Here is a 20,695-nt window from a genome sequence, read left to right on the forward strand (position 1 = left end):
AGATGTGGTTGTATAAGTATATAACAGCTAGATACTCCCTACTACAGTTGACCCGCTGTTTGAGATAGATGCTTGTTTTTTGTTTTGTTTTGTCTTGTCTCTAAACTGTATCCAAGCAAACGCACGCCAAATAAACAGACCTGTTTATTTTTACATGTAGTGTTTACCATCTGATTTGTACCACTTGGGGGCAGCAAAGTAAAAGCAGAGTATGGACCAGTGCATCAGAGAGCAAATGCTTAGTTTGAACTCCTCCGCTCCTGTCAGGGCTTAAAGTGTTTAATTCATTGTGAATTTTTTTTTTGTCAGATTGCATTGTCATCCTCATTAATCATTTTGGGTTTGAAAGAATCTCAAGCATACCAAAGAATCATATATTTTCATTCCCTGAAAACAACAAACTAGGTAAGCACACCATACCCATATTTTGTGCATTTTTCTGCATATGTTAACATTACTTTAGGCTTTAGTTTAATACTGTTGTGAATACTACATTTTTTTTTATTTTACTGATGCTGTTTTCCTAGATATTTTTTCACTGCTAAACCCTCATTTTAATTTTAAATTTTCTTTTATTTATTTATTTTTAATGTAGTCAGGACCCATCCATAATATTGAAATAAAATGTTAATAGATTATATATAAACTGCTTATTGTACAGCTGCTAATGATCATTTTAGTCCACAGTTACTCCAGCAGAAAAAAATGTGCATTCATTCTGCAGTTTATGAAAATGAAAGGCTGCTAACCTACAGTATACTGTAGATGGAGAGATTAAAGGCATGACCCAGTTTTAGAGTGGACCAGGACTGAAAGCAAACCTTTGGCTTTGGCAAACCACACTAGAGATTATCAATAATAATCCAAAGGGCCAAAGCTGAAGTGGGGAGCTTGAGAACAGGTGCTCTTGTAGTGATACAAGTACTGTTCAGTTTATTCAAAGTTTCCCTTTCTATTTTTGGTAAATCTCCTTTTCCGACCAGGTAAATACATGATTTTCCTTTCATTTATTTTTTTAAGCAGGGGGGAAAGGGCAGTTTGTTATAACTGGAATTTTATCAATGTATGTTAAACATATCAAGCTCTCCAGATACCGTATAAACCCACAAGTCTGTTTTCAGGGAATAAAAATATATGATTTGAGTGTATCTTTGGTATGCTTGAGATTCTTTCAAATCCAACAAGATTAATCCAAAATATTCTTCGTCTTAGTGATAAACATATCTACATGTTCACTAGTCCTTTTTCCAGACTCTCACGTTTCAGAGACATGTACAGAAACAGAGCCAAACTAATTCTACATGTAGCTCTCTCTGTCAACATCGCATCTTGATAAATGGCCAAAAACGTGTTCTAAATATGAGCTATGTACTCTAATCCTGTACAACAAGCTGAAATGTTCATGGCAGAAACATTCAGTCATATGATCATCATTACATGGAATCTGAAATAAAATGTATTTAAATGCTTCAGCTATCATTTTAATTTTGTAAAATAGCTGGCTACAGTTTTAGTTTGCTTACTTTCTTTTGTGTAAATCAGTGTTTTCATTTGGCATTTTATAATTTAGGGTTTATTTTTTGTCACTAGACAGTAGCTGCAATATGTGAAAGGAAAAAATCCAGTGTAACTGTAACGCTTTATGGAGAAATAATGAAACTTGAAGAGCTTCCCCTTTTTAATACTTGGTTTGAACGATTCTTCATGCAGGTGTTTTACACATATTCAGAAGCTATAAGTGATTGAATCCATGTTTGACCTTTATTTTGGAAAGAACTCTCTTGCCGTGTTTGCTTTGTTTTGTGATACAACATGTTCGTCTTCTGCTGCTCTTTATTCCTTAAATGTATCTTTTTATGTTTTTATCTTGATGCTAAATCTCTTATGTTAACATAAACCCATTCAAAAATATGGTATGACAAATGTGACCCATCTGGAAGCTTATCATTGTCATTTGTTGGCAGCTAGTACAAATGGTTCAGGTTACACCGAGGCAGGTTTAGTCTTAGTGATTAGGCATGGCCCTAAAATTCCTTTGGGCATCCTTATGGCCTGTCACCAGCAATCAGAAGCTTATCACATATATCACAATAATTGAAATCACAATTCTAGAAACTATAAAACAGTGAACTTTTAGCCATACTTTTTACACTCATCATTGGGAAGATGTAAAACCATCATAGCATTCATATGACTATTATTAAATATAAGCACACATATAAAGTACTTGTTTTTGAACCTACATAATGTTACGTGCCATAACTCAGTTGGGCTTTTTTACAACCACAATGTAAGTGCTAACTGTGCTTCATATTTACATCTGATGTAGTTTATATTACCAGAGTTAGGCTCCATGGATGACATGTGTACAGATTAGAGAACAGTGGTTTAATGCATGCCATCCGTCAGTATTACAAAAAATTAAAGCTGGAGGCATGACCCTAACTACCAACACAGAAGTAACTTGACATGTGACCGTTTTCAGTGAGTATATTGTGTAAGAGTTTCAAAAGGCATGAAAATGATTGATCTCTTTGAATGCTGGATATTTACATGCCCAGTCCGAAAGCTTTCATCATATATGCTGAGAATTTAACTGCTGTCAGAGGTCAGTGATATTAAATTGTACTAATGCTCCTGATGTTCTGCATCTGTGTGTTGTGTTTTTCTGAGTGAAAACATTCGTGAATTACGCACACACTTAGAACATGTTATCCACTATAAGTTCTAGGACAAAAGCTCAGATTATATATAGTAGATTTAATATCAGCACGAGACTGGATGTTGAAATGCTTTATTCACGTGTGTAAATCCTCTTTCATGCAAAGTGTTTTAATGGTATGCATAGAAATTAAACAATGCTTTTGTATACTTGACCTATTTTTCCAAGTGGGGAAGAAACATATAACATCTGCCAATGAAAAACAAATGGAATTTTTTTTCCTTCTTGTTTTTTGGTCTGCACTTTGAGCTTATAAAGTAGATAGTAGAAAGCTATGCAATAGAAATGTGGATATAAAAGGCTATCTATAAACACACATCAGGCATAACACTGACTATCTCTTCACTTGTTAGTGAGTGGGATACTGTTCCATCCCATATTAAGGAGCAACAGAACATTTTGTCCTAAAAGTTGATGTGCTAGAAGCAGGAAAAATGGGCAAGTGTAAGGATTTGAGTTTGATGGCTGGATGATTGGGTCCGAGCATGTTGAAAACTACATTTCTTGCAGATTGTTCCTAGTCTGCAGTGGTCAATATCTATTAAAAATTGTAAGAAACCAACAGTGGTGAAAGAGCAACAAAGTCATGAGCAGCCATGTGAAGGCTGGGCCGTGTGGTCCGATCCAACAGATGAGCTACTGTAGTTCAAAATGCTAAAAAAAAATTCATGCTGGTTCTGACAGAAAAGTGTCAGAATACACAGTGCAATACGGTTTGTTGTGTATATATACCTGCAGACTAGTGAGGTTCCCCATGCTGGCCCCTGTCCACCACCAAAAGCATCAACGATGGACACTTCACCATGAGAACTTGCCACGATAATGGAAGAAGGTGGCCTGGTTTGAGAAATCATGTTTTCTTTTACATCACATGGATTGCCCGCTGTGTGTACATCACTTACCTGGGGAACACCTGGCACCAGGAATAAGGTAAACTGGTAGACAGTGTGATGATTTGGGCTCCTGCCATCCATGTTGACATTACATTCACATGTACCACCTACTTAAGCCCTGTTGCAGACCATTACACCCTCGTACATTATATTAGGCCTCTTTCAGCAGGATAGAAACAGCGAGTTTGAGGTCTTTACTTGGATTTTTAAACATCACTGCACTCTAGAGTACTGAGAAAGAATTATTAGATTATTTGAGTCACTTGAAAACATTTATGTGTTGTTTGTAAATATTTGTAAAAAAAAAAAAAAAAAAACTACCTTGGTAAAAAGAGGACCTCTGGATAAGTATTATATAACATTTGTTTACAGGAGATTTCCACCTGCTGGAAAATGAGATTATCAATCAAGAAGATTAGCCCGCTTTAGTACATACTACAAGTGATGTTTTTAGTTATAAAAGTTCAACATAAAAGCTACTTGCATAGGTAGTGAGGGTTTTTTATGTTACTGAAACATATGGTTGTAAAGTTTGCATGGCAGATGGTACCCTTGTCCAATATAAACAAATCACTGACTACAGTTACAGTATAGAATTTACATCAAACATAGTTGGTCACAATATTTTATGTAAAATGGTCATAATTCAGTGCCAGGAGTTATATTTACTACAAGGGAAGGGGAGGGGGGTGTTTACATAGCTGAGACTGCAGTCATTCAGAGCAGATCATAAATCAAAGCTTTAAAACTAAAAAACAAAATTAACATCCTGATCGTTATGTTTCACTGTGACCAGTGATTGTAAAAAGTGCGATAATAACTTTACATTTATGAATTATCATTTAGACAACATCAGAATAAAACAGAGTTTCTGTGGTATTTCTGGCTAATAATAACACAATTTACATTAAAAGTTAAAAATGTGAAGAATATAGCTGTACATCTACTGCAAAGTTGTAGATGTACAGCTTTTGCAGACAGAGTCATCTCCTTTGGCCTTTTGGTTGCTAAGGCCCAGTTGGAGACTACGGGGGCCCTGAAGCAGCTCTTAAGATGTGTCATTGGATTAGTATGTGAGCATCTGCGTTTAGCCTTCTCCAGTTGCCAGAGAACACCTTGAGAAGTGTAGCTCATGTAGAGGTCTCTTGACGAAGCCGTCTTCATGGTGCGATTTCATGACTTTATTCTTTAGGATGAAGCATGTAAGGATACCACATTTGCTACTACTGTTTGTGTTTGTGCGTGCCTGCTTTGGTAAGTTTACCTTATTGTTTGTCTGTTTACTGTTTACTAATCCTGATGCGATCAGATTGTGAATGATATTCAGACTCTGGGCTATTTTATGTATTAATTTTGTAATTCTGTCACTGTTATAAAGAACCTCCACTCAGTTTTCAGTTTATTTATGCCCTGGGTTTTCCAAATCGAATTATAAGTGTTTTTTTAAGATACACAAAATTATTTGCTTGTTTTATGAAATTAGTTTTAAAGCTGATATGCAATAGTTGGTTAAAACTGTTTTAAATAACAGGAATCGTATTACAGGTAAAAGCAGCAGGGATCGCAAGTCTATGTATAGAAAGAGTATCTTAGGAGGTTGATATAATGCACCTTTAATCCCAGACAAAGTGCAAAGAAAGAGGAGGTTGTGTATACAGTTTACATAGCATTTCGTCTGCCATTTTAGCATTTATAGAGAGAGAACCAGTTAAAATTACAAATTCATATCAGTAGTATGTGTACAAAACACTCAGTAGACTGATTCAGTCATAGATTAAGGTTGTGCTTTATTATCTCCACTCACCGATAGTTCAGGTAGCACAATTTCTTCTTTCAAAGATTATGCCAAATAAACCTGTGACATTTAAATATTCTTTTCTCTGATTTATGTGTCTGCCCACAGCACAAGCAGATTTTGCTCCATATTTCTACGACAATGGACCCTACAGTTACAATGGAAACCTGGCCTTGTTCAGCCTCTCAGAGGACACTGCTGTTGGTGAGATTGACCTCTGTACTGGGGAACATTTAGTGTGAACAGCTAATAGGACTGTAGAACAACCAATCATCAAAATGGTGTGTTGTGGTGGCCAATATGTGAGAGTCCAGGATGTTAAGTAGTCTTTGATAGATGAACAGATGTTGCGTGGCGTGTATGCACTCACACTAACATGCTCATCTGCTGCTGCCACCTGTTGATGTCAGGGACAGTTTGCTGGCTGCGAATGCAGTGCAGCTGTCCCTCTACACCTTGCATCAGTCTGGATACTCCAAATGGTACTTAGTGTTTCAGCCTGGTTTGTTCCACAGCAGTTGTTACCAAAAGAAACGTACACCTCATAGTAAATGGTTAGAAACTGTTTACCTTTCCACGATTTGTTTCTGTGAGGGGATATTTACTCTTAATAATGATATCTCTCTATAGGTACACAAATTTATCGTCTTAATGGCACAGATCCTGAAGGCCAGGAGGTGAGGTATGGCCTTTCCTTTGATCCAGGGTCCAAAGAGTACTTCAGGGTCGACTCCAAATCTGGAAACATTACATTAGTAGAAAAGCTGGACAGAGAGGTAAACTTTACAAAGATGTTCAGATCGACAATTCAGTGTTTTTATAACAACTTGGTTGCTGTATTAACCTACTACTATTATTTACTTAGAAAGAAGACTCTATTGATGTTCTTGTCAGCATCACTGATGGGCAAAGCAAGGTATCAACTTTTAGCTCCTTTTAAAAAAAAGTCAAAATAATAAACTTCAACATGCTTTGTGGTTTTATCCTCCTGCCGGTTCTTGCTTTTAGGTTGTGGAAAGAGTGACAATATTTGTAATGGATGCAAATGATGAAAAGCCTGAATTCCAAAACATGCCTGCGATCATTGATGTACTGGAAGTAAGTTAAGCCGAGACAACAGTATCTGTCTCTCCAAGTGAAAAAGGTCTTGTTAAGCTCTAAATGTTACCTTTTCTTTCTTGGACACTGTAGACAACAGAGTCTGGAAGCAGTATCTACAAAGTTGAGGCAGTGGACAGAGACACAGGCTCAGGGGGCTCGGTCACCTACTACCTGCAGGTATCACTTTGCAGTGGGAAAATATTGCCCACTCACACGCCCTTCCTTACACAACCCCAAAGGGATTTGTGTCACCTCCCGGGGCTCTTTTACTTGTTAGGTAAAATTGTAAACCGCTAAGATTTTTCAATAATCTGCTTTCAACACTGATGACGTATAGTTGTACTAAGCAGGGGTTACATATTTTTTCCTGTGTTACTGTGCATTTGTGTCTGAATATGTTGGTGTAGTTATGAAGATGGGGATTAAATGACAGTTACATTTGTGTTGACGAGGGGTGGCTCAGGAGGAGTTACGAGACAGGCAGTCCACATCTGGACACAACAGCTTTCACCTGCCTGCTATGTCCTTGAGCATATGGGTACTTTACATCCAGATGGGCAAAGACTGGATATTGGAATTGGCTTATTTCAAGGAGCTTTTGTGTGGTTTTATTCTGCCATCTGACCACTTTTCATGTGAGTGTTTGTTAAAGGGTTTTAAGAGTGCCAGTGACAGGCTTTTGCTCATGTAACCCCTTATTTGTGTTTCTGCGTGTGCTTTTAAAATCATGCATTTGTTCCATTTTCTTTGCAGAGTGCTCAGTCCACTCTGTTTGCCATCGACAGACACAGTGGAGTCCTTCGTATCAAATCTGGAGAAATGCTGGACTATGAGAAAGCAAGGACACACTTTGTCATTGTTATTGCAAAGGTACTTGGTGGATTATACTCAAAGATGAACATAAAATCATGAAACATGATTATAGCAGAGGAACATGTAAATTAGCAATTTCTTGATCTAGGAGACTTACATTTAAAAATGCAGATTTAAACTGTTATTACTTTTGTTCTAGGATGGTGGTGGTAGCTTTAATGGGAAGGAGCAATTTATGTCCTCCTATGCTACCCTGACAATTAATGTGATTGATGCTCAAGACACTCTGCCATCTTTCATTGGGACACCCTACTTTGGCTATGTTTATGAAATCTCAGTGCCAGTGAGTATGAAAACGCTCCCCCAGTGATTTTATGCACTGATTTTAGTCTAGAGTTGAAATACGTGGCAGTTAGCACAATGGCTACATTTCTGTCATTTTCTTTTTCTTTTAGGACAACATAGTTACACTGCTGTCATAAAACGGCATCATGTGGAATGATTAGGTTTTATATTGGCAGTATAAATAATAACTAACTAAAGAGCCCAAAACCCAAGGCACATCACATCACATAGCTTTAATTACTGGCATTTCACTGCTTTATCACTATTGCAAAATGTCACAGCAGTAGCTCATCACAGCAAGTTTACACAGTCTGACTTTCATCCAAATGAGAATAATTAGGAGTGTGACATTTAAATGAGCATTTGAAAACAGGGAGAAGGTTAGATTTTGGCGATTTGTTGTGACTAACTGCACCAGACACATGGTGGTTCAAAAAGAGGCTTTTAAAGATCTATTTTTTATAGATGCATGCCACCACCAATTTATTAAATGCAAAATCTTTCTACCTTACTCTCTCTAGGGATCTGAAATATTCACTGTTGAGGCCCGAGATGGTGATGTGGGGAACCCAAATCCAGTCCGTTATTCATTCGATGATGGTGAGCCATTTTGTCAAAGAAAGCTACAATCATCTTAAAATGAAGGGAGAAATATTTATATAAAGGTTCATCCGTCGAATATTTTTCACCAGGTGATGACGGTGTTTTTAGTATCAATAAAACAAGCGGTTGCATCACCCTGTTGACTCTCCCCATTTATCTGAAGAGAGAAATCTTCAACATTAAAGTCAGGGTAAGTTACTGTTCGGTCACCAACTCTGTTTTGCATACATTCTCTCCTATATTATTTTAATATAATAACTGCTTTATAAATCAAAGCCTGATCTTCTCAGACAGCTATTTTCTAATGACTTGCAAATAAACAAACACTTTGGGATTTTTTTGTACTTCTGATTTTATTTACAAGTGCTTGTGTCCACACAAAAATGTTTATAGACCTAATCAAAGTGCATTGATTAGCTGAACAGTGGCTCAATGAATCTACAAGGAAAATTAGGGGGGAAAACACATGGTAGAAAAATTGCTAGATAAAACACCAAATCGGCCCATGTCTCTGATTCTAAGAGTGATAAATATACCTTGACTTTTACTCCTTCTGTTCAGGCTTCAGAAGTAAGTCCCGAAGGCAGACTCATGGACTATGAGGTCACCACAGTGGTGATCCGTGTTGTGGACCTAAATAACAATCCGCCTACTTTCTATGGAGAGAACGGCCCACAGAGCACGTTTGAGTTGACCATGTATGAGCATCCACCCGAGGGAGAGATCCTCCGGGGGCTGAAAATCACCGTCAATGACTCTGATCAGGTGAACACCCTTGTTGTCTTATTTTACACTGACTATGACAAGCTTCAAGTTTTTCTTTTGTGCAGGTATTTTTCAACACTCGTACCACTCATGGTTGTCTTTCAAAGGTGCCTTAGCCAAGAGTAACAGTGACTGGTTTTTATGTAATAGCATTTGTTTTCTGTAATAATTATAATGTTATCTAATGAGTAACTGATTTAGTCAACATCAATCACAGCACAGCATAGTGTTCAGGACAGAGTCTGTGTTTCTGTCCTCATAATGACTTTAATCCTGCCATTATCACAGTCAATCCTTCTAAAATTGCATGAGTTTGAAAGGAATCCAACACAATTAAAAGGTGCTTTCTGTGCCATTTGTCAGCTTACGCAAGTGTCTTTGTGTTTTCAGCTCTGTGTACTTTATGAGCCATATGACTGATTTTCACTAAATATATTTTCTGATAATAATGTTGCAGCGTCAGACAGTATCTTTCTGTGTGAGCCAGAATATTATTGCTGCTACTCATCACTTTTATAAGAGACTTTACTACATGCCTGCTTTTTTAGCTCTGAAACAAATGCAGATTATTATGTATTAACAAATCTATGCATATGAAGCATGGATCTGATATGATAATTATGTGTTTTTGCTTTTGCAGGGTGCAAATGCTAAATTCAATCTGAGACTGATTGGACCAGGAAGAATGCTGCGAGTTGTCCCTCAGACTGTACTCAACGAGGCCCAAGTCACAATCTTAGTAGAAGACTCTGCTGCCATGGACTATGAGAAATACCACTTTCTAACATACAAGGTAAATTATTTACACTAGCATGCCAAAATATACATGCACTACAGTAGATTAAAATTAGGTTTGAAAAATGCATGTATATTTCTAATATTTTTTTCTTCCTCAGCTCCTTGCGGTTGAGATTGACACACCAGAGAAATTCAGCGCTACAGCGGACATCGTCATTCATCTCCTGGACACCAATGACAACGCTCCCAAATTCTCTTCAGATTACTACATTGCCAGAATTCCAGAAAATTCACCCGGTGGCTCCAATGTGGTCACAGTCACGGTGAGCCAGTCTCTTCATCCTCTCTAAAAATACATGCCGTCACCAATGTACGTCACTCAGAGCTAAAGAGGAATGCTGATTTTAACAAAATGCCCAAGAGGGCTATTAATCCCCTAAATGTAGACTTTTTGAGCGGGGAGGGTTGGGATAATATGTGAAAACATGTAGATAAAAGCTAGGCGACGTAAGCTGCCAGATGGCTATCACTTTCATTTTGTTGTGTAACACCAAATTCACAGACATGTTTTTTTTTCTCTGATGCTTAGCAGCACATGCCTCTACAGCATCAAAATATGTGCTGAAGTAAAATGAACACTTAAGGACATGACGATTTGATTGATACTTGGATCACATCGTCTTTTGCCCTTGTCTGTTCCTGTCAGCCCCACAGGGGCTCAAAGCAGCAGGGAGGCTCATCATTAAATCCTGACCTTGCGTGAACACCACAGGGGTTTGTTGCCTTGATCCCAGGCAATTTCAATCAGATAGAAGAGCAGCCAACAACTGACCTTGGACGCATAGAGACAGTGAACAGGCATCCCAGCAGCTACAGACACAAAGATTAGCTGATGATGATGATGATGTTCCTATGACATCAAAAATCTGTCTTTTTATAGCTGACCCCTGAAACATCATGTTCCAGTTGAGCACATTTTCATTCAGGTTACTGAGTCCATGCTGGCAGACAACATGAAAGTGCAGATATTTCTTCATTCATGACGAAAACAGATTTAAACTAAAAAGAAAGAGGAAAGAGAAAAGGCAAGTTAATACAGTACTGGTCATTGCCCGTGCTTGAATGACAGTTTAGTGTAGGATAGTTACTGCAACATATTAAACTCACTGCTGTAAAACTTGTGTTGAACACAGGTGTTTAATCTACAACCAAACATGACATTTTATTCTCTATCATAGCTCTGTCATTCACTTACACAGCACTATATGGACGAGACAGGGTGCTAAATGTCTATTAGGTTGTACATTAAATATTGATAATTGCATGGACCCTCCTTCTCGCCATGTGGTTGCTCGGATAGATGGATGGATGGATATTTGTATCTAATGACATATTAAAAATAATACTGTTACAATACTAGAGTAGTTAAATAATTATTAAATAATTACAAATAATTAATGAAAGTATAATTACTCAGTGCATAAACATATTGCAATAACATGAATCTGTATGAACGTGAATTTTGTTTTTGTTTTTCCCATGTGAATATGACGGCTGTTGCTGATTTTGTCTTTACTTTATGTTCAAAATAAAGATTTTATTAACTGATTGATTCATTGATACCTGTCTACAGGCATTTGACCCAGACTCAGGACCTTGGGGTGAAGTGAAGTACTCTATCTATGGATCAGGGGCTGAGCTGTAAGTGCAATAAATGAGCTTTATGTTTTGCCAGTAGGACACAGCAAAAATGAGTCCTTTTAAATGCTGTTGTTCCATTCACATATTCAGATGTAACATCTCTGCAACATCTCCAAAGGACCTCCACATATTCACATGCATTGGTGTAGAAACAGCATTAATTTGATTTTAGAATATATGTTTTAAATGTTCAGAGAATAACTAAATAACTTTGTCGCCTTCACTGTGTCTATTCATCAGTCTTTGGATAGTGATCACAGAAGAATATTTTTAATGTTTATAGTCCAAAGAAAAAAGAATATATTTTACTATACTATAGTAAAATATAGTAATTCAACAACTGACGTGTGGGTTTTGTTCCAGTAGTGAAACCAAATTTTATAGAATAAACATATCAAATGTACAATTGTGTCAAGAAGCTCAAATAAAGTAAATCTCTTCAAATAATGCACTACACTGTAAGCATGCACTGTAGCAAAAACACATCTGCCTGAAAGCTGGACAGATATGTAAGAGCACACTAGTTTTTCATATCACGACTTGATTCTTTTTATTTCCCCTAAGCACTGTAGCCCAGAGGATTTACTGGTGTTTTTCCACTTTTTATTAGTTTCCCAGAAGAAATCCATTCTCCAGATCCAAGACTGCACAGTTCTTTCTGATAATACAGAGTACTGTATATCCACAGCTTGCATTTTCTCGCACTTCAAATACAGACACATCTTGCCATTGGGATCTTTTGTTGCTCTTAAAAAACTCTTTTATTTTTTGGGTTTATATTTATGTTAACTGTCTGTTCAGCTGCAACTCAAACCCACAGGCACATGCTGGTAGGAATGAGGTTACCATCTACTTTGGTTGTTCAAATGCAAGGGGAAAGTATTTTTACACCCCTCTGTAGCAATAAATTAGAAGAGATATGTGATGTCACATCAAGGCATCAAGGACAAGGATTTCCAAAATAAGCAGAGGAGAGAGATTTAGCTTAGTGCGTGCTTGTTTAGTCAAACTGATTTTGAAACTGTGTCACCTCAGATTATTCTCAAAATTACTGCTTTGATTTTAAAATGGTTATGAAGCAATGTATGACCACATGCTTTGGCTCTACATCTGAAAGAATAAAGCCGTTCATATTGCAGACTTCACAATGTTTTACACTCTTTGGTTGAGCGCTTAAGTGTACACAAGAGCAGACAGTCCTTTTGCCTGCCCGCCCTCGGTCTGCGATAATCCTTTAATGGGATTGGAGGAGAAAATAGACTGCTCTTTGCTTCTGACTAACTTGTGCTGGAACCTTGTAGGACAGCTAAACAAGTCAGTTTGTGAAACAATCTGTATCTTTTACTGTATCTTGTCTCTCCAGCATCGCATAATTAAAGAAAATCTGGCACTATAGGTTGAAGTTTAGTAATATGAAGGTCTCCATAACAGCATCCTGCTTGTTTATGTTTCCCCCAAAAAGTATTCTTCTTATTTAAATTTCATATTTTTCACCTGGTTGTCCTCACCTCATCAGGAGTGGTTCTGTGCTCCATCAGTTGAGCCTACCCCGAGAGTTCGAGAACCAGAGTTTGACCTCGCTCACTAACACCTCTGAAGTCACCTTTCAAACTTGTTTTATCTTGTTGGTTCAATTTAATGAAAATTTTTGGATTTACGAGAAGTTAGGGCAACCTTTCAGTGAGACAAGACTCTGAAAAACATCTGCACGACTTCAACTAGTTCCAGTCTTTATACAACGTTAAGCTAGCCATGCTAAGACTTGCTGTTGCTGCATACTCTATAAAAGATCTTAATCACAAAATCCATTGAATAACAATCACTTCATAATGCACCAAATGTATGTGTTTATAAGGTTACAGGACCAGCTGACGATCTGGCTTCTAGAAGTAATAAGATTTATTTTGTGTTAGCTTATTTAAAAATGAGGTAGGTTTTTTCTGGACCTAAATGACACTCTAAAGATTTGAGGTTGGGGTATTAGCAGCCTACATCACAATTATATTTCAAAACTCCAAAACTCCCAGTCTGTGTGACAAAATCAGTGCCAAGATTTAGCAAGAAGTGCAATCCAAGTGCTTAAAACAGATGACTAATTGTTTAGGGGAAAAAAAGTATCATATAATCTACAATAACAAATATGTATAAAATGTTCATGGTGCATGGTGTCTTGATATCCATTGTCCAAAGAAGTCAGTTTACAGAAGACTCATCACTGTACACAGGTTCCTGATCAAACCTGACTCTGGGATCATCTACACACAGCCGTGGGCAAGCCTGGATGCTGAGGTGAGGTCCAAGTATAACTTCTATGTGAAGGCAGAGGACACAGAGGGGAAATACAACCTGGCTGAAGTCTTTGTGACTGTGTTGGACTTGAATGACCACTCTCCTGCTTTCTATGATAACTTCCTTGAGAAGACCATGGTGATTGGAGCTCCAGTGAAAATAGAGGTATACAGCTCTCTTTAAATGAAATGAAACTTGGTAAAAGTGAATATTTTCAGTACCCGTACTGTCTGCAGGCTGTGGATGATGATGCAGAGGTCCCCAACAACGTTATCGAGTATGCCATCATGAAAGCTGAGCCAGAAAACAATATCTTTGACATTAACGCTGACACAGGCGAGATCATGCTGAAGTCCTACATCAAGTCAATGGCCATCATTCAGAACATCACCAAGAAGAGAGACTGCACCTGGTCACTGGTGGTGCAGGCCCGTGACCGAGGCCATCCATCCCTCACCACCACCGCCGTCGTCAAGATTGACATCACTGAAGCTGTAAGTTGAAACAAAGCAAAAGACCAGCAATATGACAATGAAATCTATGTGAGGCCTTCACGATAAATCCACTAAGATACCAGTTTTTTATGCATCAACATTGTATAAATCATCCTGCACAGTTGCGATGTTAACAGCATGATATCAAACAGAAGGTCCACAGTTTATTATTATTTTTATGCACATTCATCAAATTTGAAACACTATACAAAGTACTATACCATAATATTTTAATTTGAGAATGTATAGTGATATACAAAACTGAATCTCACACAAATGCAATTGTCATGTTTACAGATCAAATCCAGATTTTTCTCATACTTCATGGGCCTAAGGAAACGTCCAGGGACAGTGTTTGGGATTTGTTTGACCATTGTCAGCTTTGCCATTTCACTGACGGTCTTCATTTCAACTGTTATGTACTGCAGCTCTTTGAAAAAGTTACGTGTGCAACCTCAGGGCAAGATCAGAAAGATTATAAGGAGGCCTATGCCATAAAGGAAGCTCGCCTTGAGCTCATCAGCACAGCAATACTATTGTTATTAGTATGTGGTACCAAGAATTTGTAGCAATCCGTGTCCAGAGGATTTTATTTCAGAACAAGGCTGTGTCTGTAAAAGAGTACAGGAGCACAATATAAATGATCCTATACAATTTGTTTTACCTGTATTTTTGATTTAATATGACGCTACGACCAAATTAAGCAAATTATTTACGTTTGTGTTTGGGTCACACATAAATTCTCATTTTCAGAGAAATAGCCGGAGCCCAGTTCGTTGTATGTGTGCACATACTTGGTCAATAAAGCTGATTATGATTCTGATGCTGAATGGTCTCCGCTAGTTTCCCAGACAACCTCTCTGATCTTGTCTTGACAAAATATAAAAAGAGCAGAATACTAATTTAATAAAAATGAGTGAAGCAGGCAACAAAATCAATCGTCCATCAAGGAAACTACATTTAATAAATTAGCGACTTTGTTTTTCTTTATGTCTGTGTAAATTATAATGGCACTAAAGACTTATTTAACACATCTTTTACTAAATGATGAAAGCACAAAGTGCAACAAAACGTACACAGGACATATTTTTGTGTGACAGAGTATGACTTCACTCCCATGGATGTGAATTCTCCCTGTGCTCTTTTACAGACTCAACTCAATGGGGGGCCTTTGGGATCATTTTTAATGCAGAATAGAAACAAGCCTTTGCAAATCCTAGGTATACTTGCTGGTATCATTAGTCTCATGATCATAGTGACAGTCCTCATCTCCACCGCAACATTCATGCGCAACAAAAAGTCCAACAGGATCCTGCCCAATCGCCGTGTGAAGAGAAGGCCGAAGACGCAGCACACCTGGCTTTTTAAAAACCCCTTAAAGAGACCCGAAAGGAATGAAGAGAAATTTAAGGTTAAAGAGGAAGAGCGGGAACCAGAGGTAATCGTGGAGAATGTCAACCACAACAACAATGCTGGCAGGATTTTGAGACAGTGGCCACCGCCACCGCCACCCTGTGCACCTCCACCACCTTTTTGCTTCCCAGTGGAGAGGCAGTGGGTCATTCCCACAGTCTCAGCAACCGTGGCACCCAAACCTCTAAAGAAGGCAGCAGTGACCAGGCAGGACTCTGTGAGCAAAGCGCTGGTTTCAGAGCTCAAGATGAGGCTGGAGCAGAAGAGAAAGTCAGATCATTAACACTATTTAATCAAGGTTCTATTTTTACTCTCAGAACTGAGGCCATCTCAAGAACTTAGAAAGGACAGACAATCAGACAGAGTTTCATTAAGTCCTGTGTGATGATAAAAAGCTCCAGAGCAGCCAGCAAATGAACCTGAAGGTGGGATTGTTTGGTAGACTGATGCTCGTGTGTGTGTGCATGTGTGTGTGTGTGTGTGTGTGTGTGTGTGTGTGCATGTGTGTGTGTGTGTGTGTGTGTGTGTGTGTGTGTGTGTGTGTGTGTGTGTGTGTGTGTGTGCATGTGTGTGTGTGTGTGTGTGTGTGTGCATGTGTGTGTGTGTGTGTGTGTGTGTGTGTGTGTGTGTGTGTGTGTGTGTGTGTGTGTGTGTTGTTGAAATATACTGAAACAACAAAGAGCTTCATTCCTTGTAAATCAATAACACAATTTTTATTAAAACAGAAAAACATTCCTGGTATGTTTGTCATTATTCAAACCATGTTTTAAGTTCACACCCTTTGGCTTTTGTATGACTCTGAAACAGTTAGATCCCTCTTATTTATGTGGTGACACACCAAATTTAAATTCCTGAAACCTGGTTTTGGAAATGAAGTCATTCAGAATTCAACAAATGAGACTGTTTGTTTAGGATCTATCCAAGCTCCTTACAAGAGATTTCATGACACTTGAACTCTATGACAAGATCAGCCCAGGCGAAGGAGACCAAGTGATCACATAAGAAGGGCCTTTAATCCGACTTTGCAGGTGTGCTGTACTGTTTGGATCACTGTTTTGTAGCAACTGCCATATGTTTATTTTCTAGATGTTTCTTTCTTCTGTTTTCTATGTGGCAGGTTTTGGTAATTTACTGCTAATAAAAGCACATTGTTTTTCCAAATAAAGGCAGTTTTACTTAAATAAAGTAACAACACAAGCAGCAACATTAAAGTTCTCCCTAAGCTATATTATCAAATTATAAGCTGTATGTTATACATACAGCTCTATTAACTTGTTAGTTTGCAAGATGAGATTACTTTATTTAGGTTACAATTATTTAGAGTTACTTTAGAGTAGAGTATCTCCCCTTCTCCACCAGCAAATTTAACTTTTCAATGAACTGTAAAATTTGAAAAGGTACTTATTGACGTATTTATAAACGTACTGATTTAACTGTTAAGGCATCCAGACTGCAACATAGTTAATGTGACATGTATCATCACTACCGGGTGTGCCTGTCCAAAGTAGCCTTGAAGGCACTGACACAAACTTAAACACAGCTTTGATGTCATTAATTTAAGACAAATGCCGTCTTAATGAGCTTGCAAACCGTACTCTACTGCCACTTTCTGGTAACAGTAGAAGCTGCTTAAACTACTGTCCCTGAGGTGAAACACAAAGAAGGTGTTTAAAAATACTTCAAAATGCTATTCTCAACTTTGCAAATGTTCATGTTGCAGCTTTTGTTGCGATATTGCCATAGTTCGAGCACTAATAGTCTTGGAGCACGATGAAAATATGAACAACAGGAATTAAAATGAGATGCTTGAAGAAGCCCTTACACAACAATATTACACATGTGCTGTTTGTTTGGTTTTTTTTTTTCATTAAACCAGATGTTCTGCAAATATGCAGAGGTGGCAAAAGTACAGACATCCTGTGCAGACACTAGTACAGACAGTAGTGTTGAAAAATACTCCAGTAAAAGTTGAAGTACTGATTCAACTTCTATACTCAATTAAAAGTAAAAAAATACTGCCTCAGAAATATACTCAAAGTTAGAAAGTAACTCCGAGACCTGTTTTTATGGAAAGCTAACTGGACCTCGTGCCTTATTCATGTAATAATTCAATTAAATTAGTAGATATGAATACAAACTTTATTTCAGTCTAAATATTAATTCTAATAAACATACTCTGCTTGAATCCGTTAAGGTGAACATGAGCAGGGGAAAAAAAGGAAAATATTAAAAAATAGCTCTATTTTCTGTTAATCACATGATGATCAATTGAACACAGTCAGGGTTTAAAGTGGGATTCAGCAGGTGGGGGGACCCTAAAATCAGCTGTAATGGCTCAGTATGAGGAAAAAGAATCACAGCTCACAATAATTTCTGAGTGTTTCAGTAGATTTTCTCAATGTACAGGCTGTGATTAGCTGACCTGCTGCTCTTTGAGGATGTACACAACTGAATTCAACCAGGTGTGAGCAGGTGTTTCATGAGTTGTCCTGGCTCATTTCCATCGTCTACACTGACAGTACACTGTTTATGCTGGCTTTATATTACACCCTATGCAGCTGGTATGCAGCTTGAATTTGATGAATGAATCTAAGCATTATCATCTAAAGTTCATATTAATCTCTAGTACTCTTTATGTAACTTAACTTGACCATGAGCACCACACTCACTGTGCACCAGTCACACACACTTTAAATCCATCACAGTACAGGAAACTAACCAGTTAATCCTGCACTAAACTGCAGACTATTTTCATGCAACCTTTAAGTAACACAGTCAGCCCGCCTCATTTTATTTTGCATAATATAAAAATTAATAATGTCACACACAAACAGTTTGTATGTTTGCTGATGTTTGTTAAGCTGATAGAAAGGCTGCATTTGAAATTACCTGCCACAAAATATAACTCCCTTTATGGTCACTCTTCTTCTGTGTGCTGAAGTACCGCTACCACAGCTTACCTGTGGACACCTGCAGTCGTTCCGACGCCAAAAAACCCAGAAAACAAACAACTTTTTTTAAATCACTGGCTCACTTTAACCCCAGACTGTGGCACACATTTTTTTTTGCGTCTTTCATCTCTTTTGCCCAACATCTCCTGGTGATTAATACACATGATTGCCTTTAATGTGTTACTGCTTAAATGCTCAAATCGGTTTGATGTTTGAAGGCCCACAATGACATGAAATTATAACTCCCCTCAAATGTTAAATCAAAAGTAACGAGTTAAAATGTAAGCGTAGGGCTGAAAGTAAAAAAGTTTCCATTAAAAAACTACTCAGATAAATTCTACTTAAGTGCAGTAACAAAGTATTTGTACTCTGCAAATATGTAATATACTGTATTATGCTGATACAAGCCCTTTTGCTCTGCTCAGATTCAATGTCAATGTCAGCACTACTAATTATGAAGTTACACTAAACCAATCTCTGGGTATTTGTGTAGACATCAGCCAAACATGCACACTATTCCAAAGTTACATAAAACATGAAATTTGCAGATTACCCTCTCTAATCCAAAAAAACAACTTGTTCATCTTTGCACAATATTGCATAGCGGCCTAAAACGCAAAGTCCATCTGCCCTGATCTAGTTTGAACCGGCAAGATGTGTGTGACTGAAACTGAACATTTTGCAACCTCAGCTGACACATTTGACGTGCTTATGCCTCCAGTACGATGGAGACAAAACTATAATAAAAGAAAATCCGCATACAGAAACGGTTTCACTGTAAAAATGTGATGCGCTTTTTTTTTGCAGGTCAGGACACAAGTTTTTTGAGGATCCAAACTCACATTTTTTCCCCCTTTTTTTTCCAATGTTGCAAGCTGTTAATGCTCTGGAGTGAAATGGGGGAATATGAGGAGAAGCCCAAATGATCATGCATTATGACATGTAAGAGGCAGCCAGGATTACTGGGCTATTTGACAGAGGATTACAGAGTGGAAAGTTGCAAAGAGCATTGATGCTTTAGAGTGAAAGAAAGCATGAAAGGTTCAAAGCACCCACAATATGTTTGCAGCAACAAAAGTTTTAAAAGGTAAATGAAATGTTAGTTTTCCTTACTAAAAAGAAAAAAAAGGCTTTTGTGTAGAGGGTTAACGTTTCTTTTATTTATGTTGCTTCTGCCGAGGTCAGTAATAATAATGCACTGCTTTAGGCAACATTAGGGCAAGTGGGGAAAAATAAGATAAAATCTTGTGCTGTTCTGTGGTGAAGTAGCTGAAATTGTGTGTTTATAGAATTCTACATTGCATTGTGTCATGGGCAGTGGAAAAGGATTACAACAAAAAGCAGCATCAATCCCCCACCCACAAATCATATAAACACATCGGAACAAGAAAGAAAGCAGATGTATCTGTGCTCCAGAAAATGAGAGCTGCCAATCTCAGCCAGTCATTTAAAACCCTGATCTTAAGTGAATACGTGCAAGCCTCGTCAGAGATGAACTGATCTTCTTGCGTCACAGGGGACAACACATGGAGTTGGAGGAGAGGGTTTGTGTGATCTGATCATAAAGTGACGGCAGGAGGGGATATTGGAGAGGATGCCAGTGTTTGGGTATTATGTCAAATGAACAATGCCATTGGCCAAAGGATATCTGATGTGCCATCTGTGCGGGTTGGTCAGTGCAGATCATGTGTGATACGTCGTTGCTGTGTTGCGTGTGTACAGAAAAAAAACGGGAACTGTGACGTACATGTACAGTGACTGAGATAGGATTTAAAGAAATCAATGAATAGAACTAAACTGAATGCCTTTCAGCACATTATCCACAAAAAGGAAACTTCCTCTCTGCATAACCTAATCCTATGAATGAATTTCACTCAGATGCAATCAAGCGCAATTTTTGCAATTTGATCTTTAAGGCTATGCCTATCTTCAAATATGGAACAGACAACTTAAATAATAAAACAATTAGATTCAAATAAACTTGTGTTTTCTGGTAGCCACAAACTACATAAAATCAGATTCAAAGGTAAGGTTTTCTCCCTACTTTGAGATTTTCCCCTTATAATCCTGCT

The 20,695-nt window shown here is 37.8% G+C and overlaps 1 protein-coding gene across 1 annotated transcript; it reads left to right on the forward strand.

Annotated features, from left to right (window-relative positions):
- Nucleotides 1-4,692: 4,692 nt before the first annotated feature.
- Nucleotides 4,693-15,955, forward strand: cdhr1a (cadherin-related family member 1a). The gene is made up of 17 exons (XM_006784000.2): nt 4,693-4,869; nt 5,519-5,614; nt 6,041-6,186; nt 6,276-6,326; nt 6,419-6,508; nt 6,602-6,688; nt 7,265-7,381; nt 7,524-7,667; nt 8,191-8,269; nt 8,362-8,462; nt 8,834-9,037; nt 9,678-9,830; nt 9,934-10,098; nt 11,409-11,476; nt 13,702-13,930; nt 14,002-14,259; nt 15,410-15,955. Exons 1-17 carry the CDS (start codon nt 4,791-4,793, stop codon nt 15,953-15,955), a joined length of 2,613 nt encoding a protein of 870 aa, XP_006784063.2. The 5' UTR covers nt 4,693-4,790.
- The last annotated feature ends 4,740 nt before the right edge of the window (nt 15,956-20,695 follow it).

The sequence above is a fragment of the Neolamprologus brichardi genome, chromosome 13, assembly GCF_056152115.1.
Source record: "Neolamprologus brichardi isolate AB-2024 chromosome 13, ASM5615211v1, whole genome shotgun sequence".
In the NCBI taxonomy this organism is placed as follows: Eukaryota; Metazoa; Chordata; class Actinopteri; order Cichliformes; family Cichlidae; genus Neolamprologus; species Neolamprologus brichardi.